The 14,395-nt window shown below is 53.8% G+C and overlaps 1 protein-coding gene across 1 annotated transcript in view; it reads left to right on the top strand.

Annotated features, from left to right (window-relative positions):
- The window catches only part of stk40 (serine/threonine kinase 40), a 30,231-nt gene that overhangs the window by 10,072 nt on the left and 5,764 nt on the right, over positions 1–14,395 (top strand). The window contains exons 5-10 of the mRNA XM_064349042.1: positions 1,476–1,700; positions 3,359–3,411; positions 8,548–8,663; positions 10,941–11,085; positions 13,172–13,291; positions 13,875–13,959. Coding sequence (XP_064205112.1) covers positions 1,476–1,700; positions 3,359–3,411; positions 8,548–8,663; positions 10,941–11,085; positions 13,172–13,291; positions 13,875–13,959 — 744 coding nt within the window. The remainder of the gene's footprint in view (positions 1–1,475; positions 1,701–3,358; positions 3,412–8,547; positions 8,664–10,940; positions 11,086–13,171; positions 13,292–13,874; positions 13,960–14,395) is intronic.

Here is a 14,395-nt window from a genome sequence, read left to right on the forward strand (position 1 = left end):
CCCCCCCACCCCTGCCCCCCCATTCATGAAAGCGAAAGAAGAGAAAAGGAGAAGAAGAAATGGCCTGTGCTCCTGATTCCTGTGAATCATGCAGCCAGCCTGGTTTGTTTGGTTCTGTTTTGCGGCGTTCAGGAAGTGTTTTCATAACTGTGTTTGTGAACCCCGTTGGGTCAGCAGTAACGCTTCCTGGAATTTTATTTTTTTCTGCCGAAATCATCACACAATCACAGTTGCGGTGTAAGTTTGTGGATACACACACAGCAGCTGCTTGTGTCCTTTTTTTTGGGGTGGGGCGGGTAGAGGGGTCGGGGGGGTGCCCTCCCGTGACCCCCACCTGGGTGGGGGGTGAGCGTTTTTACCGCCGCCTCGGTCGCTTGTTCTGTCGTTTAGCGGTTGGGTCCGGGCTCGAGTCCCTTTCCGGGGGAGGGCCGGGGGCGGGGGGACCTGCATGTTCTCCTGCCTCCTGCTCCGGGCCCTTTTATAATGGGGTGCCCCAGGCGGACGCCCCCCTGCCCCCGGGGCGAGAGTCGGCCCGCTCTCCGTCGGGCTCTCAGCGAATCCGCCCCCGCGAGCCGCCAGTCCTCCCGCGTGAGTCACGCCACTCGTTTGTCTCCTCTCTTCTCTCTTCCCCCTTTCATTCTCGTTTTTCCAGCCGAGGGGTTGGACGTGTTTTTCGATTCCCTCCCCGGTTGAAGTGCCGCGGTGATTCATTCACGCCGGCTCCTGTATTGATTGGTTGTTGTGGAAACCGTCTCCGAGCAGGCGGGGGGGTGGGGTGGGGTGGGGGGGGGCGTGGTAATGGCGGGTAAACGGACGGGCTGCAGACCGCCGATCGCGGTCGCTACGGGGAATCAGCAGAAGGGTTAGCGTCGGGCTGCCTGAAGTGGCTACAGAGAGGGGGTGCAGTGATTTCACCCCCCCCCCCCCACTCATACATAACCAAAGCGCCACACACACACACACGCACACCCATACACACCGCCACCGTTACCTAATGGTAGACAATAGGTGCTTGGTGATCACCCTCTTCTTTTAAGCCTTTTGATTGGACAGTTGGTGAATGATCTGTTCTCCTTTGTCATGGAAACATGAACTCGTTTAGAAAGGAACGACCCGGCTTTGGATATTTGCATGGGAAAGAAATGGATGGGATGAGTACTGACTGACTGATAGTCTCTCTCTCTCTCTCTCGCTCTCACTTCCTCTCTGTCTGCCACTTTCTCTCTCGCTTGCTCTCTCCCTCTGTTTCTCTCTCGTTCCCTCTCCCTCTCCCTCTCTCTCTCTCTCTCTCCTCAGTTTCACTTCAGTTCGGCTCAATGCCGCATTATCAGCAGAGAAACCATTGCATTTTGGGGAAAGCACACGGAAACCTGAAAACCTCAGAGCACAATCGCTGTGATGACTCATCACAACAGTTAAATCGTGTACTGTTCCGCGTGTCACACGTGTCTAAATGAAAGCCCCCCCCACCCCAGGACCGGGCCTACGAGATGGTGGAGGACCCGGACTCCACCAGGGTCCGCCGGATGAAGAAGCGCATCTGCCTGGTGCTGGACTGCCTGTGCGCCCACGACTTCAGCGACAAGACGGCCGACCTGATCAACCTGCAGCATTACGTCATCAAGGAGAAGCGCCTGAGCGAGCGCGAGACCATCGTCATCTTCTACGACGTGGTGCGCGTGGTGGAGGCGCTGCACAAGGTACGCACGCACACGCACGCAAGCACACACACACACACACACACACACACACGCGCACACACGCACACCCCCACGCTGCTGATACACACACACACACACACACCCCCACGCTGCTGATACACACACACACACACACACCCCCACGCTGCTGATACACACACACACACACACACACCCCCACGCTGCTGATACACACACACACACACACACACGCCCCCTACGCCTGCTGATACACACGCACACACCCCCACGACGCGGGCGCTGCACAGCACTCGCGCACACCGGCACACACACACTCACACACCACACCGCACACACACACCACACACAGCCGCGCACACACACACACGCACACATCACACACCAGCACACACCACCACACACACACCCACACAGCACGCACACCACCGTCACACCACAGACACCGCACACACACAGACACACCACACGCACGCTGCGAACACACACCACACACAGCAGCGCGCACCACGCACTCGCACACGCACACAGCACACCACACACCCGCACACACCACACACCACAACGCCGGTGCGCCGTGGTGGACCCAGGCGCCACAAGCACAAGAGAAATAACGCACGCACAGCCACCCACGCAGCGAACACACAGGCACACACACACGCGTGCACACACACAGACACACACACACGCGTGCACACACACACACACACACACACACTCACAGCAGAACCCCAGAGACACGGCGACCTCGGGTACTGACCGACCACCTAACCCAGCGCGGTAGGAAACAGGAAGTGGATTACGCAGCTGCATCTCGTCAGATAATTATCTCTCTATTACCACTCATGCAAGGAGGCCAGAAGTGAAATGAGGAACAGGACTCACAATGCTGTGAACATTGACCAGGGGCGTGTCCTAACGGCAGGAGCATAAAGAATCCAAAGATGTTCCGTGAAAAGGAGGATTTGTTTCTGGAAAGCTGGCTGAAGGGGGAAGTGAAAAAGCATTTTCTGACCCTGATTACTGCCGGTTTGATTGAGCTCATTTAAACATTAGAGCATTAGAGCTGTAATAACTTCTCTTCGCCACATTTTTTATGTCCTTTAAATTATCCTGCTCAAGACTGCTTTTTAAATGACTAAAACTAATGTAATGGACATTGCAGTCACAACTGTAGGCATTTTACAGAAAAGAGCGATTCTGGGACCATGACCAGACAAACTTCCATAACGATAATTTATCTGGTTGCTAATTGAAAATTGAAAGGCTCACAGGGGTGCGTCTGCCCCTCATTAACAAGTGCACCCTGTGAGCTGAAGTTCTTTGCCAAAAGGAACTCTTTTTTTTCCGTTGTAATCCTCGTGGTGCTGAAGTAGCCGAAGCACGTTAGCCAAGACGGGAGGAATTAGAGGATTTAATTATGATTTAAACGTGAGGATGAGAGTCCACGCGACTCCGTCTGTGTAGCGGTGTGAGGTTGCGCTGGGCCGTGGGAACATGGTGCGTGAAAGGAGAGAGAGAGAGAGAGTGAGAGGTGCAGGTGTGAGTTTGTTTTGTGTCCTCAATTAAACCCCGCCTTCTTCTGTGTGATGCGTTTTTTGTGTGAACTGACTTGACCTCTCTCTCTCTCTCTCTATCCCTCCTTCCCTCCCTCCTTCCCTCTCTCTCTCTTTCTGCAGAAGAACATTGTTCACCGAGACTTGAAACTGGGGAACATGGTGCTAAACAAACGGTAGGCACTGTCTCTCCGTTTGAGCTCCGGCTTCCTCTGATGATGGTAACACAGTCATGTCTGTTTTTCGGCATTGAGCAGGGTCTTATCGACAGCCTGCGTTCCTAACACACACACACACACGCAGCACACGCACTCCCTTTACCCAGCCGGGTGTTTACTGGAGCCGGCTTTTCTCCGTTCTGCTCCGGGTTACAGCTGCAGTGCCTCTTGTGGGAATCAAACCTGCAACCTCTGGATGACATGCCCAGTTCCCTAACCACTACGCTACACTGTGCCCCGAAACATAGCGGAGCAGAAACTGCTCACTGTGAGCTCAGCGTGTATGAGAGCCCTGTGGTGTGCACCCCAGGTCTTGCCCCCCCCCCCCCCAAAAAAAATTCCCTGTTCCCCGTCCCCCCACCCCTGTCAGCAGATCTCTGCCCTCGTCTCCCAGTCTCCCCCCCGCTGCTGAGTCTGGGTCGGGTTCGGCTGGGAGGCGCGGGGAAACCTCAGCCGTCGCCATGGCGTCGGGTGACTCACGCTGGCGGGTTCGGCTGTTGTGGATGGGGAACGGGACGTAATCAAATTCAGATGGTGCCTCGCTCCGCCCCTCTGACAGGACGGGGGCGTTTCAGGTCACCGAGCGGAGCGCTTTTTAGGAGTCCGCCTCGTCCCGCGGGCGGGGGGTGGGGGGGGCACTCTGGGGTCAGCCCTGGGGGGCTGTGCCGCTCCCCCATGCTTTGCGTCGGATGTGGGGTAAAATCTAGAAGCTTCCGTGCGGCCTGGAGGCAGGTTACTGTGCGTTGTCGGGGGGGGGCGTTCAGCCGCGCACAGTGCTGAGTGATGGATGCATGAGAGCTGAGCTGGGGAACACTGCAGAGTGAGGGAGTGTACGCATGCACACACACACACACACATGCACACACACACACACACACACACGCGCACACACATGCACACACACACACACACACACGCATGCACACACACACACACACACACACCACAAACACATACACCATGCACGCACGCACACACACCACACCACGACTCACACACCACACAGCATCACACACACACACACCACCACACGCCACACACATGCACACACACACACACACACACACACGCATGCACACACACACACACACACACGAACACATACATGCACACACATGCTCACACACACACACACACACACACGCGCGCGCGCACACACACACGCACACACACCCGCACTACACACACACACACACACCCGCACTACACACACACACACACACACACACACACACACACTCACACGGTGGGGTCCTGTGTTGTGAGGACCCTGGTGGGGACGCACAGGGACGGTGGTACACTGAGTCCCAGATCTCCGTCTGAAGCCAGCAGGTCCATAGCTCAGGGCTGAGTCACCCAGAGCGCTGACGCAAGTGTGTGTTTACTCTCCCTCTCTCCCTCCCCCTCCCTCTCTCCCTCCGCCTCTCTCCCTCCCCCTCCCTCTCTCCCTCTCTCTCTCTCTCTCTCTGCCTTCCTCTAACTGTACACATTCACACAGTGTACTGAGCACTCTCTCTCTCTCTCCCTCCCTCCTCTTTCCTCTCTCTCTCTCTCTCTCTCCCTCTCTCCCTCCCTCCCCAGAGTTAGTCTCTCATTCTCTCTCTCACCCCCCCTCCCTGTTTTCTCATTCACGCAGTGTACAGGGCACTTTCTAAACCTTTCTCCTCCCTTCCATCTGTCTTTCTCTCACTCTTTCAATCTCTCCCCTTTCGCTTTCTCTCACTCCCCCCCCCCCTCCCAAGCAGTCACATTCTCACAGTATGCAGGGTGTTTTCTCTCTCTCTCTGCACACACAGGATTCTCTTTTTCAGTGATCACACTATCACAATTATGCTAGTTGTAGTAAATACAATTGTAACATTTCTAATTCTCTCTTTTTTTTAAACTGCTTCTCTTCCTTTCCCTTCCTCTCTCTCTTCCTTTCCTTTTCGCTCATCTCCCAAAATGAGCCCAAATTTCTGTTCCTCCGGAGCTGTATGTGTAATGCGCTGCTCCTGCAAATTAAAGCTCCCCCCCCACCCTGACCCCTGACCCCTGACCTTTCCACATAGGTTAGAGAGGCCAGCCCTGGTCCCGCAGAGCTACAGGTGTTTGCTGGTTTTTGTTTTTGCCTGGTGCTTAAATTGTTTGGTTACATGAAAACCAGCAGCCCCTGTGGCCCTCCAGGACCCGGTTGGAAGAGTGAACCCTGGTGGTGATTGGACGCTGTCGGTTCGAATACAGTCTGATCCACCTCCCCGAATTCTTTGTGCGTCACCTGGTCCCGAGGTGTGTTCCCGATCCCGGACTCTCTCACCAGGAGCCTAAGCCCCTGAGCGCAGTTCTCCTGTGGCGGTGGTGGAAGGTTCTGTAGAGGGGCCAGAGTGAGATTCTTGGAGAGGTGCGTTTTAAACGAATTCTCCACGGCTGTCTGGCGGTGCAGGATCTGAGGGAGAGAGGGAAGACGGACGCCTGACGCACTGTTTGTGTGCCAGGGTTTCCCCACCCCCCCCCCCCTCGCCCCGCGTTACCGTGTGTGTGTGCAGGTTCCCCCCCTCGCCCCGCGTTACCGTGTGTGTGCCAGGGTTCCCCCCCGTCCCCGCTCCGGCGTGTGCAGGTTCCCGCGTCGTCCGTCTGGTTACCAGGGTTGCACCCCCCCCATCGCCCCGCGTTACCGTGGGTGTGTCAGTGCTGGCAGGGCGGGTGCTATCGAGCACGCTGTCTGCCGTCGCGCGGCGCTTCCTTTGCTGTCAGTAGCGGCTTCCCGCTGGGCGAGGAGTCCCGCTGGCCCGACCAGACTCAGGCTTTCCAAACACGCCCTGATACCGCCACACACGCGCACACAAGCACTGCACACACGCGCGTGCACACGCTCACACATGCTCACACACGAGTCATGACTCATGAGTCCACGCACATGTACCTACCGCACATGTATGTGTACCACAGGCATGCACACACTCATACCGCACACATGCCCGCACACAGCTGCTCGACGTCCGTCCGTCCTCGGCCCATCACCCCGCGTAAAATTCCTGCATAACAAGCGTCGCCTAATCCGCCAGAGTGAGTTTATGGGGAACCCGTCAGAGTGAGTTTTGGAACCGCCAGATAGTTTGGACCCCAGAGTGATTATGGGAACCCAGAGTGAGTATGGGACCCGTCAAGGGTTATGGAACCGTCAAGTGAGTTTATGGGGAACCCGCCAGAGTGAGTTTATGGGGAACCCGCCAGAGTGAGTTTATGGGGAACCCGTCAGAGTGAGTTTATGGGGAACCCGTCAGAGTGAGTTTATGGGGAACCCGCCGAGTGGTTTATGGGAACCTCGAGTGAGTTTATGGGGAACCCGTCAGAGGAGTTTATGGACCCCGAGTGTTATGGGACCTCGAGTGGTTTATGGAACCCCGTGAGTTTATGGAACCACGATGTTGGGAACCCGCCAGCTTGTCTCTGGGAATAACCGCTGCCCGTTTTGCTGAAGCTGGAGGTTTTTTCCCCACGTGGAGCTGAGCTACCTCACGCACTCCTGTGTCTTAGGCAGAGAGGGAGAGAGCGAGAGCGAGAGAGCTATTAAAAATAGTGAACATGAAAAGCCTGTGCTCCAGTTTAGTCTATATTAGGTGCAGAAGCAGAGCAGAGAAGACTAGAAAACTGCCCCAGGCCTGACCCTCTCTGGGTTTTGGGGAGGGTGTGGGAGGGTTGCCTTTTGGGATCTGTTGGCTTCCTGTGTACTACGGTAAAGAGCTGGAAGGGGGGGGGTCACATGACCAGGAAGTAGAGCTGGAGTGGGGCCCCTCCCCCTGTGGGGGGGCGCGGCTGGAATTGCATTAATTCTCAGCAGACAGGAAGTGGCGGAGGAAAGGCTGGGCAGAGGAGCAGGAGCCCCCCTCTCTCCACGGACTGCAGACACGGGACGTCCCGCTCAGGAACACCAGCCCTTCATTACATTACATTGCAGGAGGAGAGGGTGTTCTGGGATGTCTGGTCCTCCAGCGGCTGCTTTTAAACAGTAAAGTAGAGCGATGTCTGTGAGTGAGTGCGTGCGTTTCCCTCGCCTTGGGAAAAGGGTTCGGAGACGAGCGCTGTGAGTAGGACTGCCTCTGCCCTGGGAACGGTGTGTGCACGCGACTCGACGAGTGCGAGTGTGTATGCGATTTAAGTTTGCGCATCGGTGTGTGTGTTTCTGAGTGCGAGTGTGTGAGCTTGCGTGTGAGCGAGCGAGTGTGTTGCGTGCGAGTGTGTGAGCTTGCGTGTGAGCGAGCGAGCGAGTTGCGTGCGTGTGTGAGCGAGCGAGCGTGTTGCGTGCGTGTGTGAGCAAGCGTGTGTGTTGCGTGCGCGTTGCATGTGCGTGTGTCCGTGCGGCTGCGTGCGTGCGTTCCCCAGCCCTGCGCTCGGGCGGTGGAAGCGATATCGCTGCTCTGCGTGGAGCGGTGAGTCACCGGGGAGCCAGAGCGGAGCCGCACGCTGACTCACTCGTTTGTGCCGAACCCTGAACTGGCACCACTTACCCCCCCCCCAACCCCCCCACCCCCTGCCAGTGTTTACCCTGGACCACAGACCACTCTGCCCTTCCTCTCTCCTTTTCTTTCTCTTTGTCTCATTCTTCTTCTTTTTTTTTTTTTTGATGGTGTTTTTTGATTCGTTCCCCGCCCTGCCGTGCTCTGAGCCGGTTGGACGGCTCTGGCCTTCGTTTTGACCTCGGCGACGAACGATGTCGCTGTAATTAAGCAGCTCGCTACGGCCGCCAGGGCTGGGCTTGAGATGACCTCTGACCTCTGACCTCTGAACAGTTGCACCTGTTTGATTGTCTGATCTTCTTCAGAAGGGCAGTGTCCTGGTAATGGTTAGATTCTCCTGGGTTGCGTTTAGCTGCGGCTCAAAGACGGTGTTCTGACAGCGCCCCCTGAAGGCCGTGTCTGGGGAGCCCGTCTTTGTGCTGGAGCTAACGCCTTCATCTGTGCAGCATCCGCTTCTGTTCACTTCTTCTGTTTTCACGCTTCGAGCGTCTTGCCTGAAACCGGTGCCGCCATTTTAGATGTGCGCTTCAGCTGCGCTAGCTGCGATGTCTTTGTGAAGGCTGGCGCCCTCACCCTTTCCTCCGTCCGTGTGCTGCAGGACACACAGAATCACCATCACCAACTTCTGCCTGGGGAAGCATCTGGTGAGCGAGGATGACCTTCTGAAAGACCAGCGGGGCAGTCCTGCCTACATCAGCCCGGACGTACTGAGCGGTGAGGAGGGGCGGGGGGGGTGTGGGTGCGAGGGTGAGGGCGCGGCGGGGGGCAGGGGGCGGAGGGCGGGGGCGGGGGGCGGAGGTAAGTGTCTTCACCCCCATTTATTCTAACTGCTATCATTACTCTGGCGAGCACACAGTGAGTCACCAGGCCTGTTATTCAGTGCTGTCGTGACCCACCTGTTCAGCACCAGCTACACTCTACACTCGTTTTCTTATTTGCTGGCTTTTTCCTGTTTTGTGTGTCTTTATTCTGTGTGTGTGTGTGTGTGTGTGTGTTTTGGGGGTGGGGGTATGAACCTTGGCTAGGGTTAGATGTCAAAACTAAAAATTCTAAATGTGTGTACCAGAGCACTGCGATAACTGAGCGTGTACACAGAACATTTATTTATTTAACGTTTGTGTTTTGACAAAATGAAAATGAATCTTGTAATGACGGTGGGGAATCGTGCAGGAAGCAGAACTGCGCTGAACACTGCGGGTCCTGTGGAGCACCGCGCGACGGTATTACAGGGCACTGAGGGAAACGAGAGTTCAGCAGAGTGGTTCCTTTTCGGGAAGAGTCAGGGAAGTTCACACAGGTTCCTACCAGGAAGCGTTCGAGCCAGGCCTTGCGTAATCTCGCTTCGAGGGGCAAACTGCGTTTCACCTTCCTGTCAAGAAGTTGGGCAACCGGGGTTTCACAAATCCAGGAAGTGGGCTGGAAAATGCCGGCTAAGCCTTTTGTTAAACTAGCAAATGCAAATACAAGAAAAAAAACAAAACAGATCTGACAGTTACACTTGTTCATGTTGCACAAACATTGTTTTTGGATGTTGATATATTTGCCAACTTAAGATCTCGATTATGGGGGGGGGGGGGGGAAGGTATGCTACTTTTGTGCAGATGTATAGACTTCCTGAGGCTTTCGGTTAAACTAACTCGCCGTCTGAGAAGGCCGCTGTGCTGCGGGCGGACGGCGGGACGCGCTCCCGTGTTGCTGATCTGCGCGGGACGCCTCAGGCCGTTCGCCCCCCACGTACGCGTGTGTGAGCTCGGGGGGGGGGCCTTGCTGAACTCGCCCGAACCTCCCTCCTCAGTTTGCGCGAAAAGAACAGATTGTTTTTGGGGTTTTTTTTCCTCTTCGTGTTTCCGTGTGAAAGGCTGAGATAACAGCCAGCGGTACATCGGCCGAACGTGAGCGGGGCGCGATGCATAGCCGCCCGGTGAGTCACAGCGGTGAGTCATCAAGGGGAAGCTACTCCCATGCTGCTCCGCTTCTCCTCAACTCAACTGCAATCTCTCCCTCACTCTCCTCTCGCTTCTCTTTCTCCTCTCACTTTTCTCCCTCTCCTCCCTCTCCTCTTCTCTCCCTTCTCTCCTCTCTCTCTCCTCTCTCGCTCTCTCTCTCTCTCTCGCTCTCTGTCTCTCTCCACTCTCTCTCCCTTTCTCTCTTTCTCTCCCTCTCGCTCGCTCTCTCTTTCTCTCCCTCTCTCTGTCTCTCTCACTCTTTCTCTCGCTCTCTCTCCCCCTCTCTCGCTCTCTCTCTCTCCCTTTCTCTCTTTCTCTCCCTTTACTGGTACTCCTCCCCCTCCCCAGCCGCACTCGGAACGCGGCGGAAAGTCCTGGTCACGGGATTGTCCCGCGAGTCGCCAGGAAAGCATAGCAAAACAAACGCCGCGTCCGATTGGTTGTTTACAGGTAGAGTCTGCCGATGGTGTGCTCTGCACACTTCTGTAAACTCACCTAGTTTTTTTTCCCCCCACCCTCCCTCTCTATTTTCCCGCAAAGCGTCGGTTAAGACTGCCCAATGAAATCCCTCGAAGCGCAGTGCCGGACGCCGTGGTTACGGGGTTCAGATCGGTGTCCTTGCGGATGGCTTGCCACACGGGCTCCTCACCTGAAACCCAAAATAAAGTGCGGCTGTGTTTGACTGAAGCTCGGCAGCTGGGCGCCTGTGTGGAGGCCAGCTGTCACTCAGAGGCACCCTGTCAGTCATTTCTTTTGAGCCTTTAGGTTTGGGGGGTGGCTGCGTGCATTGGCTGTGTTTGGTGTGTGTGTGTGTGCGGTCGCTGGCTCTGATTGTGCCGTGCGCGCTGTGTATTTGGTGTGCGTCGGCTGGGTTTGGTGTGTGTGTGTGTGCGGTCGCTGGCTCTGATTGTGCCGTGCGTGCTGTGTGTTTGGCGTGCGTTGGCTGTGTTTAGTGCGTGTGCGGTCGCGTGCGTCAGCTGTGTTTGGTGCGTGTGCGGTGGCTGTCTCTGACTGTCCCGCGCGGTCTCTCTCTCTCTGTCTGCAGGCCGCCCGTACCGCGGGAAACCCAGCGACATGTGGGCCCTGGGGGTGGTGCTGTTCACCATGCTGTACGGCCAGTTCCCCTTCTACGACAGCATACCTCAAGAGCTCTTCCGCAAGATCAAAGCCGCAGAGTACAGCATTCCAGAGTACGTATACCACTCATGTACTATACCACCTGTACTCTATACTCTCTAACCTGCAGCATTCCAGAGTACGTATACCACTCATGTACTATACCACCTGTACTCTATACTCTCTAACCTACAGCATTCCAGAGTACGTATACCACTCATGTACTATACCACCTGTACTCTATACTCTCTAACCTGCAGCATTCCAGAGTACGTATACCGCTTCTATACTATACCCCTATACTATATACTCTCTAACCTACAGCATTCCAGAGTACGTATACCACTCATGTACTATACCACCTGTACTCTATACTCTCTAACCTGCAGCATTCCAGAGTACGTATACCGCTTCTATACTATACCCCTATACTATATACTCTCTAACCTACAGCATTCCAGAGTACGTATACCACTCATGTACTATACCACCTGTACTCCATACCCTCTAACCTACAGCATTCCAGAGTACGTATACCGCTCCTGTACTATACCCCTATACTCTATACCCTCTAACCTGCAGCATTCCAGAGTACGTATACCGCTCCTATACTATACCACCTGTACTCTATACTCTCTAACCTACAGCATTCCAGAGTACGTATACCGCTCATGTACTATACCACCTGTACTCTATACCCTCTAACCTACAGCATTCCAGAGTACGTATACCGCTTCTGTACTATACCCCTATACTCTATACTCTCTAACCTACAGCATTCCAGAGTACGTATACCGCTTCTGTACTATACCCCTATACTCTATACTCTCTAACCTACAGCATTCCAGAGTATGTATACCGCTCCTATACTATACCACCTATACTCTATACCCTCTAACCTACAGCATTCCAGAGTATGTATACCGCTCCTATACTATACCACCTGTACTCTATACCCTCTAACCTACAGCATTCCAGAGTATGTATACCGCTCCTATACTATACCACCTATACTCTATACCCTCTAACCTACAGCATTCCAGAGTACGTATACCACTCATGTACTATACCACCTGTACTCTATACTCTCTAACCTGCAGCATTCCAGAGTACGTATACCACTCGTACTATACCCCTATACTCTATACCCTCTAACCTGCAGCATTCCAGAGTGCATATACCACTCTATACTATACTCTGTACCCTCAAACCTACAGTAGTCCAGAGTGCATATACCACTCTATACTATACTCTATACCCTCTAACCTATAGCATTCCAGAGTACGTATACCGCTTCTATACTATACCACCTGTACTCTATACTCTCTAACCTACAGCATTCCAGAGTACGTATACCGCTTCTATACTATACTCCTATACTCTATACCCTCTAACCTGCAGCATTCCAGAGTACGTATACCGCTTCTATACTATACTCCTATACTCTATACCCTCTAACCTGCAGCATTCCAGAGTACGTATACCGCTTCTGTACTATACCCCTATACTCTATACCCTCTAACCTGCAGCATTCCAGAGTACGTATACCGCTTCTGTACTATACCACCTATACTCTATACTCTCTAACCTACAGCATTCCAGAGTACATATACCGCTTCTGCACTATACCCCTATACTCTATACCCTCTAACCTACAGCATTCCAGAGTGCATATACCACTCTATACTATACTCTATACCCTCTAACCTACAGCATTCCAGAGTACGTATACCGCTCATGTACTATACCACCTGTACTCTATACTCTCTAACCTGCAGCATTCCAGAGTACATATACTGCTTCTATACTATACCCCTATACTCTATACTCTCTAACCTACAGCATTCCAGAGTACGTATACCGCTCCTATACTACACTCCTATACTCTATACCCTCTGACCTAAAACATTCCAGAATATGTATACCGCTCCTATACTATATCCCAATACTCTCTAACCTATACCATTGTTGGTGACTATTATGGTGATGGTGTTCATGGTAATAACAGGACCTCAATTGGTCAGAATAAAAGTCAAATAAGTATCAGCGATTCCCTGTCCTGTTGTCTCAGCCGCTCTTGTGGTTCTGTATCGTTTCCAGAAGGTTCCTGACACCTGCTGCTCTCCCTGTTCCCCCTCTGCCCCCCCCCTCCCCCCACAGGGACGGGCGTGTGTCGGAGAACACCGTGTGCCTGATCCGGAAGCTTCTGGTCCTGGATCCTCAGCAGAGACTGACTGCAGCCGAGGTGCTGGAGTCCCTCAGCGGCATCATCGCCTCCTGGTGAGGGCGCCCTCTGGTGGATGTGCCGGTCTGCGCAAGGGTCTGCGACAGGCTTTACTGGTCATTTCAGTTCAAATCTTAATAAAACAAAAACAACAACAGGAAGCTGAACAGCCCATCATCAACAATACAGTCACTTATAAAAGGCCTTTAAGGAGAAATACCCCAAATAAATACCAGTGACACATTCCCACAGGGACTCCTCTTCTTTTGTTCTGCACTTAGGAGGTTGTTTTATCCAGAACGATTTATCATAGGTCGGCTTTTGTTTGTTGTACGATGCATCATTTTTATTTTTGTTACTGTCGTAGTCGGGTTTTCTTATGAGTAAGGAGGCATTGCACCACCTTGGAGTCAAACTTGCAACCTCTGAGCTCTAAACCCAGTTCCTGCCGTCATTATGTAGTAAGTGTGTGGTGGAGGTCGATGTTCTGACCCGGTCTGTAGTGTGTGGTTTTGACCTGGTCTGTAGTGTGTGGTTTTGACCCGGTCTGTAGTGTGTGGTTCTGACCCGGTCTGTAGTGTGCGGTGGAGGTTGAGTCTGTAGTGTGTGGTTCTGACTCGGTTCTGTTCTGTTCCACAGGCAGTCCGTCTCCTCTCTCAGTGGTCCCCTGCAGGTGGTGCCAGACATCGACGACCAGGTCAACCACCCGGAGCATCTACAGGAGGTGAGACAAAGGGACATGCCCCCCCCCCCCCTTCCAGAAAGACTGATCTGGGGTCAGTAAGTGGGTCTGACAGGATCAGCCGCAAACCTGCCCCCCCTCAGCTCTGAGCTGACCTCAGATCAGTGTTTCCAGGGGAAGCTGGTTCACAGTAGTAGAGACTGGGAGAGTGAGGGGTTCATGACCCCAGAAATGGGCGGAGACATTGTGCCCTGTTAGCGACTAGCTGATTTGAAGAGTTTTTGCTCTGCTCCGGAGAGCAAAGTCTTCTGATTGGTTCACACAGTTCAGTGATTGACACTTCACTGCAGAGCCAACCCTGAAATCTGACTCTTCCTCTCTCCAGCTCAAAGCACAGTCCAGCTCTCAGTGCCCTGTCAGCTGTTATATAAAAGTGACCCCTCCAGCGCCACCCTGTGGTGAATCAGTGTAGTGCTTT

The sequence above is a fragment of the Anguilla rostrata genome, chromosome 1, assembly GCF_018555375.3.
Source record: "Anguilla rostrata isolate EN2019 chromosome 1, ASM1855537v3, whole genome shotgun sequence".
Classification (NCBI taxonomy): Eukaryota; Metazoa; Chordata; class Actinopteri; order Anguilliformes; family Anguillidae; genus Anguilla; species Anguilla rostrata.